The following is a 17,365-nucleotide window of genomic DNA, read 5'->3' on the forward strand; positions in this document are numbered from 1 at the left end:
GGTATAGAACAAACACAGAGAAATTGCAAATAGTTGGTTGACGGATAGCAGCATAAGTGGCAGTGTGATGTGATAAATATATTTCAAGAAAGGGCTACACACAATGTACCTCTTGTGTATTTGTACATCACTGATTGAACACAGAGATGGAAAACAAGTCATTTACTTGCCTTAGGCTGCACATGGGCAACTGCTTGAATATATCAGAATCCATAATGTTTAATATCAGAGGGGTAGCTGTGTTAGTTTGGATCTGTAAAAGCAGCAAAGAATCCTGTGGCACCTTATAGACTAACAAATGTTTTGGAGCATGAGCTTTTGTGGGTGAATACTCACTTCGTCAGATGCACATAGTCGAACATGCATCTGACGAAGTGGGTATTCACCCATGAAAGCTCATGCTCCAAAACGTCTGTTAGTCTATAAGGTGCCAGAGGATTCTTTGCTGCTTTTACATAATGTTTAATGACATCTGAATTATTTTGGTCTTTCCAATGCACTGTTGTTGAAGCTAAAATGAAAACAAAAACTTAAATGAAGAATTTGCATTATTTTCTAAAATGATGTTTGGTGATCTTCATCTTGTATAAAAGCTGGATTGACTTCTCCATCCTCAGGTTCAGGGTTGATGGGGTTGGTTTGTACTAACTCATCTGTGCCTGCTTTCCTTCTCCTATAAGCAAAAAGAAACTGTTAATATATAGGAAGCATTTGATCAAGTACTTTTGGATTCTAATAAGAGACTATTGTAAAAAAATACTGTATTTCATGTGACTTGTTTGCAAAACGAATTACACTGGGCCTATTGACTTTAATGGGAACACGAGGCGGTACGTCATATGGCATCATATGGTAGAAGTACCATTGAACAAATAAGTTGTAAATCAATGAACCAATCTTTGTTGTATTGGTTTCGGATCAAAATTATGGTTCAAATAATTCTTATGGAAAAAAAAGACATGCAAAGCATATTGTAGGTCATCTCCTCCAGTGCACTAGGGTGACTTGGAACCCAAATAAACAATTTAGGCTTGCTGAAAACCCATCTTCAGGACTAGCTTCAATAATGTTGAGTTGCCAGGCCTTCCGCTGCTGGCATATATTATTAAAAATATTACTTACTTTCTTCGGTCTCTCTGCCCAGTAATGATCAAGACAATGACTCCAATCACAGCCACACCCATGACGACCCCAAACAGTATTAGCCAGACAGTGACAGGTGGTTCATAAGGTGGTGCCAGTGTTGGAAGAATACCCTCAAACTCCAGAGTTTTGTCATCCAGTTTGAAAGCCTCATTGATTCGTCCCCGAGACATTCTGCCATCAAGAGCACAATCAAATAGATGAATAAATTAAACACAAACAAATCAAAGATTTTTGGATTCCTTATAATCATCTAGGTATTCTAAACTTCTGTTGAACTCTACTTGAAGATGCTGCTTCAGTACTAGAGTGATACTTTCTGGCATGATACTGCAGGCATACAGCAGCAAGACATGCCAGATTTGCTCCTGCTCCAAAGACAGTAACTGAACACCTGAATTTCTGTAGTAACCAGAACTGACATATTCAGATTTGTTACCATACACAATAGTATCCCCAATCCTAATAGCCAAATCAAAACAAGAAACCCTTTGACCGCACTATCTACTTGCATCCTCTCTCTCTCTCTCTCTCTCTCTCTCCTTCCCTTTACCCCTAAGTTCCTTGGATGCTGTACCTATTGGGTTTCCAGGAAGTGGGCGGGCCCACTGCTAAAGGATCCCCCCCCCAGCCTAAGGGGAGGATGCACAGGACCTCAGAACCCCACTGATTCTGAAGGCGTCAAGGGAGCCAGTGGACGCCGCCCAGAGGAACTCCGCCCGGATACGTGAAAGGACCAAGGACCGGAAACAAGCCCCACTATCACCGGAGTCCCCATCAGCCAACCTCCTCTCCCTGGTTGCGTGGATGGCCTTTTTAGCCAGGGCGAGGAGGAGGTTGACCAGGAGGTTCTGTGACTTTGTGGGGCCACGGATAGAGAGTGTGTACAGAAAGAGGTGAGGGGAAAAGTGCAGCCAGAAACGTAAGAGGATGTTAATGAGGAGCTGGTGTAGGGGCTGCAACCTGGCGCACTCTAAGTAAACATGCGCCAGGGTCTCCCTCATGCGGCCGAACGGGCAGGTGTCCAGGACAGGGGTAAACCGCGCCAAGTACACGCCCGCCTTGGATGCTGTACCTATTGGGTGTCTGGGCGCCCACTGCTAAAGGATCCTCCCCCAGCCTAAGGGGAGGAACCACAGGGCCACAGAACCCACTGAGTTCGGGGGACAACTAATAAAAGAACAGGGACAGGAGTGAGGTCAAAGGGTCAGAAGGAGGGAACCTGACGGGGACACCGAGCAGAGAACCCCGGACAGCGCCCACTGCTCCTCGAAGGCGTCAAGGGAGCCAGTGGACGCCGCCCAGAGGAACTCCGCCCGGATGCGTGAACAGACCATGGATCGGAAACAAGCCCCACAGTCGCCGGGGTCTCCATCGGCCAGCCTCCTCTCTCTGGTCGCGTAGATGGCCTTTTTCGCCAGGGCGAGGAGGAGGTTGACCAGGAGGTCCCGGGACTTTGTGGGGCCACGGATAGGGAGTGCGTACAAAAGGAGGTGAGGGGAAAAGTGTAACCAGAAACGTAAGAGGATGGCTGTGAGGAGCCGGTGTAGGGACTGCAACCTGGCGCACTCTAAGTAAACATGCGCCAGGGTCTCCCTCACGCCACAGAAAGGGCAGGTGTCTGGGACAGGGGTAAACCGCGCCAAGTACACGCCCGCCTTGGATGCTGTAGCGGGTTGGTTACCCGCTCCGGCCCTGAGGGGTTTAAAAAGCAGCCTGGCTCGGCTTGAGAGCTGTAGCTCTAAAAGCTGGTCTGATTGGGGAAGTGGCCTCAGTTGGGCCACACCTCAATCGGGCCACAGCTGGCCCATATAAAAGGCTGTGAGCCAGAAACCCAGACACTCTCCTTCTGCCTGTAGAGGGAGAAGGGCCTGGCTGCTTAGAAGCTAGAAACAAGGTGCCTAGAGGGCAGCAGGGTGGGGAAAGGCAGAGGAGCTTGGGAGCTCCTGCCTGGAAAGCCGCAGGCTGCGGCCTAGCATAAGGCAAAGAGGTACATGAAGTTGCAGGGGGCAGCCCAGGGGTAGGCAAAGGCAGCAGGTCCAAACCCCTTTACCTATGATGAGTGGCTGATACTGCAGTCTGTCCCCATGAGTGGGGCTAGATGGAGACTGGGCAGTAGCCAAACAGAGGCAAAGTGGGGGTACTGGGTTGGAGGTTTTCCAGGGAGGGGAGACCCAGAGTGGTGGGGTACTGCCAGGGTCAGCACCCCCAATTAAAAGGGCACCGGGGTCCAGGGTGGGACATGGGGGCCAAAAGGACAGGTGGATCACTGGCCTGCAGAGGGTGCTCCTGGCTGGAAATGAGCTAATTCCCAGAAGTGACCAGCAGGAGGTGCTGCAGGGGTGAGTCTGCCCAACTACAGATGCCCAGCATGCAACCACAGCCTTGACTTCCCCTTCTCTGTTTCCCTCTTGGATCCCTTGCAATTTGCATTTTGCCTTCTTCACCCCATCAAAAATGCTCTCACCAAAGTCTCCAGGGGCCTTTTCCTGCCATGTCTAAGGTACTTTTCTGCATCTTGATCTTTCTTGATCTTTCAGTTGCTTTTGACAAAGTTTGCAAGAAACCATAACTTCTTTGGCCATATTCTCTCCTAGTTTTCCAACCTCTCTGACTGCTCATCAGCACCTCCCCTTTGGTTTTTAATTCTCCCCAGCCAGTCCCTCGGGGATTTGTCCTTTGTCCGCTCTTCTTTTCTCTATCTATCATCCACAACCTTATTGTTCACACAGCTTAATTTATTGTCTCTGTGGTAGTATCACAAATTTACTTCTCCATCCTTGATCTCTTCTGTACAGTCTCCCATACCTGGCTTTCTTTCTAACATATCATCCTGAAGGTCCTGCTAAAAAATAGCACCTGAACTTACACTAGTTAGGTTAAAATTACATTGGTCATCTATCTTCAAGTTCAGGGCACAAGCTAGTCACCAGCTTCAGTTGGAGAAATGTACCTTCTCCATGGCACAGTACAGTGCAACTCAATGTATTCTAGGAGTTTCATAACTTTTCTGTGTCGCCTTATATTGGCTGCTTTGAAAACAACATCAGATTAGACTGGCTATTTATCTTTTTTCATTTGACAATTTCTCTCATCCTAATTTTTCCTTATTTTAGTTTTGAGTCACACTTTCTTATAACACCTCCCTCAGTCATTTGAGTATTTATACAGCTCCAACCCTCTTTCATGTTATTTCCTCTAAGAGCAAAATTTCACCTGATGGCTGTTTCCACCTCAGTTTTGGGAACGATGTCAGAGGTATTACCAGGCATTTTGACAGTAAAATAGAAGGAGATTCTTTGTGTTTCAGCCTCTACATGGATATCTGTGCTCCTGATGGGAAATATATTTTTTAAAAAAATGTTTCATAATTAAAGAGAGACCCCCAAATAAAAATCACATGAATGAAAATCTTGCATCCACTATACCTACAAACAACACCTAGCAGCACAACTTAAGGGTCCATTGCTTGGAAGAGATATTTTTATCAACACTTGAGCTTTCAGTTTTGTGTTATTAAGTAATTCTAGATACAGATACATTGCCCCAGGATTGAGGCACCCACTGGTGTAATCCCTTAAAGCAGCAGTTCTCGACCGAGGGTCCGAGGCCCCCTGGGGGAGCCACGAGCAGCTTTCAGGGGATCCACTAACAGGGCCGGCATTAGACTCACTGGGGATCAGGGCAAAAAGCCAAAGTTCAGCCCTGCCACCTAAGCCTGAAGGCCAAGCGGTGCAACCACTAGGCAAACTAGGCCGTTGCCTAGGTAGCCAAGTGGTTGGGGGCACCCAGGGCTGTCCTTAGGCATAGGCAGCTGGGTAGGACACCTGAAAATTTGGGGCAGCCTGCCAGACCTATTACACAACAATGAAACTGTTAAAGAGCCATTCAAAGGGTAATGAAGCCATTTAACAGGCATTTGCCAACCCCCAAGTGTACAGTCAGTTTCTGAATGTACTGACACACAGTTGTGCATGACTGTAATATTTACTCAGAACATGTTACTCTACAGGACCTTAGTTTAAAATTTGCTTTCAAAATATTTCATTAGTGAGTTGGTGAAGATTATAAAATCACATCTCTAAAAAAATCCTTGCATAGATTTTTAGATGCACAATCATCTTTAGCCTTAAATGCTTGGATATTCAGACATATGGTTTTTGAAATAAATTCTTCAAAAGACCACCCTTACCTAAAATACACATTTTAATTACCACAGTAAAAAAACTTACTTTCAAAGTCTTCCTGTCCTTTCTGTCCATCCATTTCTCCGTTCATGCCCCTCCACCTTGAAGAGAGCCCTTAAAGGGACAACAGCCCTTTGCTTCCAGAAAGCTGGACAAAGTCTTTCCCTTTCTTTACTTCTGACTATCTGATGAACTAGTTTTAAGAGAACCCTCTAGCAAAATCAGTACCTTAGTAAGATATACAATCATTTGTTATGCCTAAAATCTTTGGAAACATTTTTTTTAAAGTTGGTAGAATTTCATAAACATGTTTATTGTTACGGAGATCACACACAATAAATTAGTGTTCCCTTTTTCTAAAAGCAATGAACATTATTATGATCACACTAAACCACAGTGACTGATTATTTTAAATGTCTGTTTCAGTGAGTTAAATATGTAGTAATCTGATTAAGAAAATGTAAAACAGAGAAGAGCTGCATCATGCATTCCATAATATTTAATATTTGTATTCAGCAAGACAGCTGACTCGCCCTTCCTACAAAGTTTTTGCAAATAAATGTCTGACAAACTTCAAGGCATATCAAAGACCTGTGGCCGACATTTTTTATTCTCAAGTTGAGTGCTTTTAATTAGGTACCTACTGCACGCCCATTCTGCGTGAGAGAGAGGGTACAGGGGTCTCTGCAGGGAACTGTGATTCTCTGCCACCATGAGGCGGGCCGGGTGTCTTATTATTCTTTCTGCCTTGTCCCTCTGCCCCCACCCCCTCCGGGCTGCAAGCTCGGGCTGCTGTGGGGCATTGGGGAACCAGTTTAAAAATACTGCATAGGACCCCATAAATCCTAAGGACAGCCCTGGGGATGCCAAAAAGCGGTACCCTGGCTTGTCAGGAAGAAGCCGCCTTCCAGAGGCACCAAAGAGCCAGAGCGATCCACTTGCAGTGGCGGTGAGCCCCAGCCATGGAGGAGCAGGCGCGGTGCAGAGGGGCAGCAGGCAGCAGTGCTACTATCAGGGAGTATCTGCATCCCTGCCCCTCCAGCTCAGGCTGCAGTCTGGTGCCCCTCCTCCTGGGGGCTCCTGCAGCCGATGCATGCGGGCACCAGCCCCCAACCGCTCCCCAGTTCCCCACTCGCCACTCTTGGGCTCTGCAGCTCCCAGGCATGTGAGTTGCCGCCGGGGTGCAGGGCCCTGAGCCTGCTCTGGGAGGGGCAGCAGTGGCGACGGCTCACAGGCCGGGAGCTGCAGGGTCCAAGCATGGTGAGAGGGGAGCCAGTGGGGTGCACAGGGGCCTCTGCCCGCATGCATCTGCTGCTGGAGCTCCCAGAAGGGGCGTCGCCGGGCCGCAGCCTGGGCCAGAGGGGCAGGGGCGCGGCTGCTCCCTGCTAGTGGCACCACAGCCTTTGCAGGGCTGCTGCTCCCCAGCGCCGCGCCAGCTCCTCCATGGCTGAGTCTCGCTGCCACCGTAACTGGGTCGCTCTGGCTCTCCGGTGCCTCCAGAAGGCGGCTCCTCCCTGCCGAGCTGCTGCAGCGGACCAAGCCTGGCAAAGCCAGTGAGTGGACTCAGGGTGGGGCCACCTGGGTGGGGTGGGGAGGGCTCACAGGGGGGCTGTGCACCCTCCAGGGGAGTTCAGGTGGTGGGGAGGGAGGAACCTGGTCTGGGGAGCAACCCCTGGGTAGGCTGGCCCCTGGGGTATAAAGGCTCATTGCGATTTGCCCCTCAATGAACCGATGTCACATGGGGTTGGGGCGGCGCAAGGTGGAAGTTTTGCCGAGGGCGCAAAATATCCTTGCACCAGCCCTGCATGAAGGTGAAGCCTGAGCAGCTTAGCTACACGGGACGCCCTGTGGTTTGTGGCCCCAGGCAACTGCCCTGTTTGCTATCCTCTAATGTCAGCCTTGGCTTTTATATGCAGAAAAACAGCCTGTTGTGGCACAGGTGGGCCGTTGAGTTTTTATAGCATGTTGGGGGGCCTCAGAAAGAAAATGGTTGAGAACCCCTGCCTTAAAGCACCTGGCCAAGCACAGGACAGAAGGGTTGCCCTCACATGTTTGGGGCAAAATTCAGCTCAGCTTCTTGCACTTTGAACTGCAGAGAATAAAAACTAGCATTTTATTGCACCTAGACCCTGCTGAGAATTTAGCTTAGACATAATGGTGATTGAGGTGCTATAAATGTGATCAAATATATTAGGTAGATAGCCTCAGAAAATCATCCAAAGAGGCCTATCTGAAAATCATTCAAAGAGACTTAGCAAGAATAATGTTTTTTTTGTAAAAATATCTATTTCTATTTCACAGCCTATGTTAGTAAAGGACTGTCTATTTTTAAATGAAATTAGATGAGAGTATGAGCATTTATTTTAATTAGATGAGCATTTATTTATTGTGAGGGACTTTTCAACTCATTCAGATCAATTGACTCACATTTTGTGGGTCCAAAATCCCTTGGCTATTCAGCATCATGTATCTGATACGAGTATTGTTGCCCAGTATTTTATATAATTTCAGTTTTTATTTTTAATGGAATGTCTCTCCTCTAGAGAAGGTATCTCTATTGCTCTGTTCTTTGGCTATCATAGCCATATTCCCATGTTAGCATTTGGGTAGCTGTTCTCATGATAAAATCTCACCATTAGTAAGTGGTAAACTACAGTGATCTACCACATCCAAAAATAAAATATCATCTAACTATTGCACAGGTGATGTTTTACTTTCTCTGAAGATTAAACAGCATGAGGCAAAGCAAGTGGCTCCCCTGTTGTGACCAGCCAATGCCCTCATGTCCTTTAGTATGAAACCACCAGACCTCCTCCAGCTACATTACACAGAAATCACAATCGATTCCACCGATACATATCCCTGCTGAACCAAAAGCAGTACTGTATGCTCACAGCATGCATAGCCAAACAAAATGACTCACTGGAATGGGACAGTCTGGTTCTTGACCTCTGAGAAATACTTCCTCATGGCATAGGCAATCGATGACTGGAATAAATATAATTCATTTCCATCCCATTTGTACTACAATATAAAAAACAGACCTTCAATAGAGATTATATTTATGCTGAAAATTACCATGCATTAAGCAATTACTTTGAAAATACTGCTTCAGTAGTAGTAATTATAATTACAGCTAGCCATTTTTTTTTTTGCCAGAAAATGCAGCTTCAGATTGACCAAAACATTTTGTAACTTGGTGCTGAATCTGCCGAATTGTTTTAGTTGGAAACCAAACATACCCCTGCCAAAAAACCAAACAAACAAAAAAATTCTTTCATTTTAATATTTCAAAACAACTTTTCTTTTCAAAATGTGTTGACTTGGATCACATCCCAGTCATGGCTCAGGGCTCCATTGAGCTAGGAGCAGTACAGAAGGAAACAAAGAATACATTTCCTACCCCATAGATCTCATAGACATTCTACCAGGCAGCACATAAGAGGTGGACAAACATTGCGGGAGAATGAGGTAACAAAACAAGCAGAACAATGGAAGTCTTGGCTCACCACTTACTTACGTACAAAGGTACTTTACATGCCCTAAGTGACTTACAAATATCTGATTAATCTTAATAACTCCCTTCGAGATAGATAAGTGATTGATTTCCCCATTTTACAAATGGGGAAAATGATACCTATGGAGTGTTGTGAAGAAGCTCACAGAGGGTACATCTACACTGCAACAAAAGCCCTGTGGCAAGGCAGCAGCTGAGCCAGGTTAGCTGACTCGAGCTCACAGGGTTCAAACTGTGGGGCTATAAAACTGCAATGAAGACGTTCAGATTTGGGTTGGAGTCAGGGCCCAGAGACCCTGGGACAGGGGAGTGTATCAGACTCCAGCCCAAGCCTGAATGTTTACATTGCAACTTTTAGCCCGGCAACCTGAGCCCTGCAAGTCTGAGTCAGCTGACCCAGGTCTGAAAGGGGGTGCCACAGGTTTTTTATCTCAGTATACGCATACCCTGAGTGAGTCAATTGCTGAGCCAAGCCCAGAATGCAGAGGTTTCTGGATTCCAGTCCCATATCTAGTCCACAGCTGATGCTGTTCCTTTGAACCTGATCATCTTTTAATGTGTTGTCATCTATCTGAAGTTCTGTCATTTTAGGTTATTTATCACCTAAGGCTATTTTGTGTCCTGACTGAATCCCACAAATAGCACGAGGAACGTCTGTCCCATTTCAACACAAGGGTTCATAATAGCTGAAAAGTTTTTTTTGCTTAGAATAATGAGAGGCCAAATCCTAGCTCTTGTGGATTCTTTACCCAGGAGTATTTCCACTGGAGTTATTGGGACTTTTGTCTGGGAAAGGACTTTCTGATTTAGACACTGGTTTCTATTCTATTATTTCCTACATAAACAAGTCATTTAGTAGGAAACTGAGTTGTTTTTGTCTTTGTATTTTTCTTGTTAAGAATTCTTTGTAGTGATGTTTCTGCATAAGGTATGTATTGATTTTTGTGCCTCAAACCAGACAAGTGATTCAAAAACAGCACAGCATATGTGGTATTTCATAGCAAACTACACGATAAGTTAGATATTAACTCCAGTGGAACACAGAAACAGAGAGTGGTGCATCAAGTTAAATAGCTCACCTCTGGCAGGTGCCCCTGCTTGTGCAGGTGGAAAAACCCAGCAATAACTGAGAATGTATCCTATGCAATTGTGCAATGGTGTACGTGGAAGGAAAGTTCATTTTTGACCTTTCGCAATCAGTTTATAACCTGAAGCTAGAGCTTTGATTACACATATCTTAGCATGCATGCCCATAAATGTTATTATTGGTAATATTATTCAGCCCTGATATGAGGCTCATGGGCATGGTATAAAACTCTAGATACCCCTTATATAATAGCAATTTAAAAAATACAGCTACATTTTTTAACTCTCTGATCTCCCGCTGCAGTGAATTTCATAAAAGGAGGACACATTGGGCCATATCTTCAGCTGGTATATATCAGCCTAGCTCCATGGAAGTGAATGGTGGATTCAGCTAGAACAGAAGGAAATGCTGCTTCTAAACTCAGACACAGTCAGTAGACCAATTCCTCAGCAAGTATAGTGTAGCACAGCTCCATTGACTTGAATCTACATTAGTTCCAGGAACAAACTCAGTGCTCAGTTCAGAGGGACAATGTTCTGATCCAAAGTCCGTTGAAGCCAATGAAGTCTTTGCACTGACTTCAGTGAGTTACAGATCAGGCCTTACGAGACAATAAAGGTGGCTTAAAGCCACTATTGCCCACAAACACCTCTTTCTGAGGTGTGTTGAGCATGCAAAGATAGTACTCCAGGATCTGGCTCTTAGGCCATGTCCAGACTAGGGTATTAAAATTGATTTTAGATACGCAACTTCAGCTACGTGAATAACGTAGCTGAAGTCGAATTTCTAAAATCGAGGTACTCACCTGTCCAGACGGCGCGGCATCGATGTCCGCGGCTCTGCATGTCGATTCCGGAACTCCGTTCGGGTTGATGGAGTTCCGGAATCGATGTAAGCGCGCTCGGGGATCGATACATCGCGTCCAGACTAGACGCGATATATCGATTCCCGAGCAATCGATTTTAACCCGCCGATGCCGCGGGTTAGTCTGGACGTGGGCTTAGTATTAATGAAAGATATAGTTGTATGGGCTGTCTCTGCTCTGGTATATTGTACATTCATTATTTTGCTGATACTACACACATCAGTGCCTTCACTTAAGCATTCATAGGAGTTAGCATTGTTTTCTCCTGTAGCTACCACCACAATCCAGCACAGCAGCGGCTCCAGGCACCAGCATTCCAAGCGCATGCCTGGGGCAGCAAGCTGTGGGGGGGTGCCCTGCCGGTCTTGTGAATTCGGCAGCAATTCTGTGGCGGGTACACCGAAGCCGCAGGACAGGCGGACCTCCTGCAGGCAAACCGCTGAATCCGCAGGACTGGGGACACCCTGCAGGTGTGCCGCTGAAGGCAGCCTGCCTACCATGCTTGAGGTGGCAAAAAAGCTAAACATCTGTTAGTCTATAAGGTGACACAGGATTCTTTGCTGCTTTTACAGATCCAGACTAACACAGCTACCCCTCTGATACAAAAAAGCTAGAGCCGCCCCGATCCATCATGTCATTGAGTTTGCTTTTTTCTAATTTTCCTTTCATCCTTTGCCCCTTTATACTCTACAATATCTATTTTCCACCCCCTAAAAGAACCCAGTGTATTAATAGAGTTTGATTCCACAACCACCACTTTTCATATTTGGCGGTAGAGCTGGCTGGAAAATTTTTGTTGAAATGGTTTTCCATTGCAAAATGCTGTTTCAACTAAACTGATTTATTTTCATGAAATTGTATCGATTTCAACATTTCATTTAGAAAATAAAAAAAAATGAAAATGGCAAAATGTCCTGTTTTGACATTTTCAGAACAAAAAGGTTTAATTTGTAATTCAAAATGACCTTGTTTTGAAATGTACTTTATTTATATAAAAATGTTTAAAAGGGCCAGAATCAAAACCACCACATTTCAGATTTATCCAAACAAAACATTCTGATTGACTGAAAATAAATTATTTTTCAAATTTTGTTTTGCAAAAAATTTCAAAATTTTGGTTTTCAGGATGAATGTTTAGGAAATCTGAAAAATTTTCACAGTGTGGAAAAATCTGTTTCCTGACCAGTTCTATTTAGTAGTTTCTTTAGCTTTTTAATTATCTGTCTTGTTTCTATAAAACTATTTTATGATGTTTTCATTCAGAAAAGTATTCAAACAAAGATCTCATGTGCTATGTAAGAGAAAATGTAAGTTTGGTCTCTAATTTTAGAAGAAATTTCCATTTTAAAATACATTTAGTTGTCTACAAGCTGCTGACCTTGCAGTTTGTGTTTCAGCCTTTTATGGTGTGATCGCACAGAAGATGCTGACAGAGTGGTTCAGGTTAACATTTAAAAAACAGTCGATTTTTAAAAAAGAGACAGATCCTCATATTAAATGGTTTATGAAATATTCTGTCTGCAGTTGGCAGAAATTAATTGAGTTCAAAAGGACTGGTCCTGGCAGTCTTTTAAATATATTTTTTTCTCTCTCAGACACTCTAGTAAGGTCACAGCTAGAGCAAAGCTGCAAGTGTCTCTACCTGATCAATGTCGCCTGAGACATCAGTACATTCTAAACAGATGCTTAGGTGCAATAGATTTAAGTTATATGTGCTGTTCCAAACAAGCAGCTTCTTTAACATAAGCTGTAGTAAACAGATAATGAAGTTCATTCTCAATTTATAAAAGCAGCAAAGAGTCCTGTGGCACCTTGTAGACTAACAGACGTATTGGAGCATGAGCTTTTGTGGGTGCATCCGACGAAGTGAGTATTCACTCACGAAAGCTCATGCGCCAATATGTCTGTTAGTCTATAAGATGCCACAGGACTCTTAGCTGCTTTTACAGATCCAGACTAACATGGCTACCCCTCTGATACTTGGTTCTCTACTTTTTTCACAAAATCCACTGTGCCTCAGTTAACTTTGTAGTATTTCCATAACTGAAAGGGAATGCCTCAATCTTTCCTGGACTTGTAACAGCACCAGTGTGTCAAGTGTAATACAATATAGCTGCTGCCATATTTAGAAAGGATTCAGAAGTCAGGCTTGGCAGGTGAGAAGAAGCAGAGCTTTTACACTGTACAACAGCTGGCTAAGGCTGTTCAGGCTCCTAAAACTATTGAGCCAGACCCTCGGCTAGTGTAAGTCAGAGTAGCTCCACTGACTTCAGCCGAGCTACACTAAATTACACTGGCTGCGGGACTGGACCATGTAGCACACAAGGGAGATGGCTAGAGGCTTAACCCAGGCATTAGCATGATGCCTGAAGCTGTGCTCAGTGACATAAAGCAGCAATGTCACTGACTTTGATGGGCACAGGATTAGGCCCATAGTCACTCCCAGGCTCACATTACACTATCTCCATTGCACAGTCAGTCCCAGACTTGATACAGGACTCCTTCTCTGACAGCTGTGACCATGAGATGCTCTAATACAGGCAGTTTGATGTGAGCTTAGCCCCACTTCTAAGCACCAGTAAGATACTGTGAAGTTGTTCCTTCATTCAGGAAAAATGTACATTACTTCATGTTTGAATCAGAGGGGCCCCCTCCCCTAACAGGGGGAGGGACAGCTCAGTGGTTTGAGCATTGGCCTGCTAAACCCAGGGTTGTGAGTTCAATTCTTGAGAGGGCTACTTAGGGATCTGGGGCAAAAATCTGTCAGGGACAGTACTTGGCCCTGCTGTGAAGGCAGGGGACTGAACTCAATAACCTTGCAAGGTCCCTTCCAGTTCTATAAGATACATATACATGACCTGATATAACACAAATTTGGATATAACATGGTAAAGGAGTGCTCTGGGGGCTGCACACTCCAGTGGATCAAAGCAAGTTCAATATAACACAGTAAGATTTTTTGGCACCCAAGGACAGCATTATATCAAGGTAGCAGTGTATCTCCATATTAGCCTAATGTTCTTGACTGCTGCAAATTAGCACTTATTAGGCCAGATTCACTTGCACACTCTCTAGCTATTTTGTGCTGCTCTGGTGATGCAAAACAGTGGTAAACCCAGCATAGCCAACCAGTTAAACTGGAATTTGGGCTGCTTTGCAATGTTTGGGCAGTACAAAGCAGCTGAATTGTATTGTTGAATGTGTCCCATTGTAAGCTGCAGCAAGTCCTATGTAGGAATCTTCCCAACATGCCTGCACACTAGTTAGCACATGTTACCAAGATCCCTTGCTGAACTACAAGGTTGCAGAATCATTTACTTGTGCAGAAGGAGTGTCAGCACAGAAATTTATTTAGTGGACAATGTTTATGTGTTTGTTTTGCAGATGGGGAACATATCTTACAGTCATTCAAATTAAGCACTGTAAATGAGATTGTTTTACAGCCACTCAGTTGCACAACACAAGAACATGATGACAAAAACCAGGCATAAAATGGTGTTAAGTTAAGCATTAACTATAATGGCTAATAAAAGTGTTGCAATATGGATGCCTTTTAGTGGTGTTTCTATCACCACTGAATGACATCTAATTCAACTCAGGGGGACAGGAAGCAAAAAAAAGTTTACTGGGCTTGCATGCAAGAGAGTTACAGAACTGAAAGAGTGTGGGTTTGTGTGAGAAATAAAAACACATTTGTGTAATCTTCCTAGACCAATAGGTTCCTGAATTTCATCTGAATTTCAAATTTGAGTGTTTGGATACATAAGCAATAAGCACCTGCCTGATGACCCAATTTTACTTGAAAAAATGCTCATGCTTTCACAGCAATGACAACCTTTCACAGGAAGGAGGCATCTGTGCACTGTTCCACTGTGAGTAACACGAAGAAGGAAATCTAGAATAAAGAGCAAATCCACAGCCAAATGTCCAGCTTTGGCAGATTGGCTGAGTTAGCAGTGAGCCAGTCCTCCAGCACGATGTTGAGGGAAGTACCGTCTTTGCCTACTAGCTACTGCACTCCAGAAACATAATAGTAAGGACATTTGGGCATCTGAGCTGGAGCATAGACAGGGAGGAGGATGTGAGGAGGTTTGCAAGGTTTATCAAGGCCTGGAAAAATGACATCAAATATGCAAACAAATTGCTAGAAAGAGCAATCATATTGTTTGTAACAGAGAGCATCCAATACCTCTCGTATAGAATTCAGCTAGATATTTCCATGGTGATTTATGATTTGTTAAACAAAACACAAAATAGTAACAAACAAATACACTGATCTGGATTTACTCACTGCATTGTTCCCAAGTGCTGATTTCAGACTGATCCTCACTTTGATTGCATTGCTAGAATCTGATTTAAAAAGAAAAGAAGCATTGTGTCAGAACTGCAAAGTCTTTTCCATAAAACTACTGTGTAGCAAGTGAGACGATCAGGGCCAGTGCAACCTATTAGGCGACCTAGGTGGTCACCTAGGGCACTAGCATTTGGGGGGCGATATTTCGGGTCCTTCGGCGGTGACTGCAGTGTCCGGATCTTCGGCTGCCCCAGTCATTGTCGGCATTTAGGTGGAGGGACCTGGGACAGGGGGGCTCAGGGAGGGCCGCCTGCAGCAAGTAAAGGGGGGCACAGCACACAGCGGAACCATTCCCCACCCCAGCTCACCTCTGATCTGCCTCCTTCCCTGAGCACGCCGCCCCGCTCTGCTTCTCTCCCTCCCAGGCTTGCGGCACCAAACAGCTGATTGGCGCTGCAAGGCTGGGAGGTGGGAGAAGTGGAGCGGCAACGGCGTGCTCAGGGAGGAGGTGGAGCAGAGGTGAGCTGGGAGGGAGCTGCAGCACAGCTCCCCGGGCTGGGGGGAGCTGCCATAGGGGGGCGCCTCAGGGCGGAGTGGGGGAGCTACCACTGAGGGGGGGCACCTCAGGGCGGCAGGGGGTGTGGAGAGCTGCCACAGGGCTCAGGGTGGGGGCATAAGGTAGAAGTTTTGCCTAGGGTGCGAAACATCCTTGCACCCACCCTGGAGATGATGAGGTGATTTTGTTTTATTGATAGTTTTTACCTTCCCTGGGCTAATAAGGGTATCAGACACAACACTGTTCTCAGCCACTAGGATATGCTGCATTCTCCCACCCTGACTGTGGCTACAGGTGTGTGGCACGTGTGCTTCAGCATTTGATGTAGTGATGCTGGGTTGAATAAGGCATTTTATTCCTCCTCCCACTTCTTGGGCATCCTTTTTGATATGGCCAGCAATGGAGAGCCAGGGAGAGATGACATTTAACATTCCAAACTGGTTTGCCCACCTTGAGCCTGATCCAGGGTGACCAGATAGCAAGTGTGAAAAATTGGGACATGGGGTAATAGGTGCCTGTATAAGACAATGTCCCAAATATCGGGACTGTCCCTATAAAATAGGGATATCTGGTCACCCTAGCCTGATTGCTGTTCCAGCTCTGATAACCGAAAGCCTAGATGAGTTCTCACCAGCCTGGCAGATGTGAAGCATGCTCAGTAGTCTCAAGCAAGGGTTATAACTGAAGAGCTGATACTGATCAGTACCTACAAACCCAAACCACTATTCTCCCTTCATTCTGTTTATCCATCCTGAGTTTTTAGCACTGCTGGTGTAAAAAAGCTTTTTAAAGTGCCCTTTGTCAATAATTCATTATCAGGGTCAAGTGCTCAGTTTCTGGGAATCAGGTAAAGCTGTGACAGGTGGTTGATGGCCACCGTGGTCTCTAAGTATGCTGACTCTCCAGCTTTGGGAGTGATGAAGTCAATGCACTTTTGCATGAGCAACTCTTACTGCTGGGTCCTGGGGAAGTAGAATTTGCCTGTTGCCTCTCCCAACTGCCAGATTCAACAACTGCAGAAAGAGAAAGGGGGCATAGGTTGAGGAGAAGTTGTATTGTCAGGCATTCTGAATTGCATATAAAACCATTACACACATGGAGTCCAGAATGTGTTCCAACCAACAGATCTGCCACTATTGTTCTTTATCAGCCACTGGTGCAAGGGTTCAAAGTAGTGGAGCAAGGGTGTTGCATTCATCTTCTTTTCTCCTGTTATACTTTCTAGTGCCTGGGTCCAGGGTTGTGATCTCCCTAAGACAAGCATGTCCCTAGACGTGGAAGGATCAAAAATTATTGCTAGGTTCCATCTGTGCACAGATTATATGTACGCATGCATATTAATGCAAATAAATTCCCTTCTCATTGATAGGAGACTAAACCCCTATGGATCAGATCCTCAGCTGGTATATATCTGCATAACTCCAGTGGAATTAGATGAGGAAACAGACTTTAATGTAGAGCCACGTTTATCCCTGGTGTAACCCCATTGGCTTCAGTAACTTAAGTGGCTTTACAGCCAGGATGAATTTGGCCCTGTTATATTCAATCTCCTTTTATATAACAAATTGTGTGCTTTGTTACCGCAGTTTGTGACCAGCTGCCGTGGAATTAGTAATGTCACATGTGTAAAGAGGACCTGTATGGTTAGCAGCCTTGCAAAGTGCCTCCTGAAACTGGAACTGATAAATGGTCCTTGTGTAATATCTAAAAGAAAAG

At 45.0% G+C, this 17,365-nt stretch overlaps 1 protein-coding gene across 1 annotated transcript in view; it reads right to left on the reverse strand.

Annotated features, from left to right (window-relative positions):
• Positions 1–502: 502 nt before the first annotated feature.
• ACE2 (angiotensin I converting enzyme 2) overlaps positions 503–17,365 on the reverse strand; it is a 45,857-nt gene continuing 28,994 nt past the window's right edge. Inside the window, exons 12-18 of the mRNA XM_030552021.1 lie at positions 17,231–17,353; positions 16,745–16,917; positions 15,091–15,149; positions 8,254–8,354; positions 4,360–4,476; positions 1,123–1,317; positions 503–673 (exon numbers count right to left, since the gene is read on the reverse strand). Of these exons, the coding sequence (XP_030407881.1) occupies positions 556–673; positions 1,123–1,317; positions 4,360–4,476; positions 8,254–8,354; positions 15,091–15,149; positions 16,745–16,917; positions 17,231–17,353 (886 nt within the window). The 3' untranslated portion in view covers positions 503–555. The remainder of the gene's footprint in view (positions 674–1,122; positions 1,318–4,359; positions 4,477–8,253; positions 8,355–15,090; positions 15,150–16,744; positions 16,918–17,230; positions 17,354–17,365) is intronic.

This window comes from Gopherus evgoodei, chromosome 1 (genome assembly GCF_007399415.2).
Source record: "Gopherus evgoodei ecotype Sinaloan lineage chromosome 1, rGopEvg1_v1.p, whole genome shotgun sequence".
In the NCBI taxonomy this organism is placed as follows: domain Eukaryota; kingdom Metazoa; phylum Chordata; order Testudines; family Testudinidae; genus Gopherus; species Gopherus evgoodei.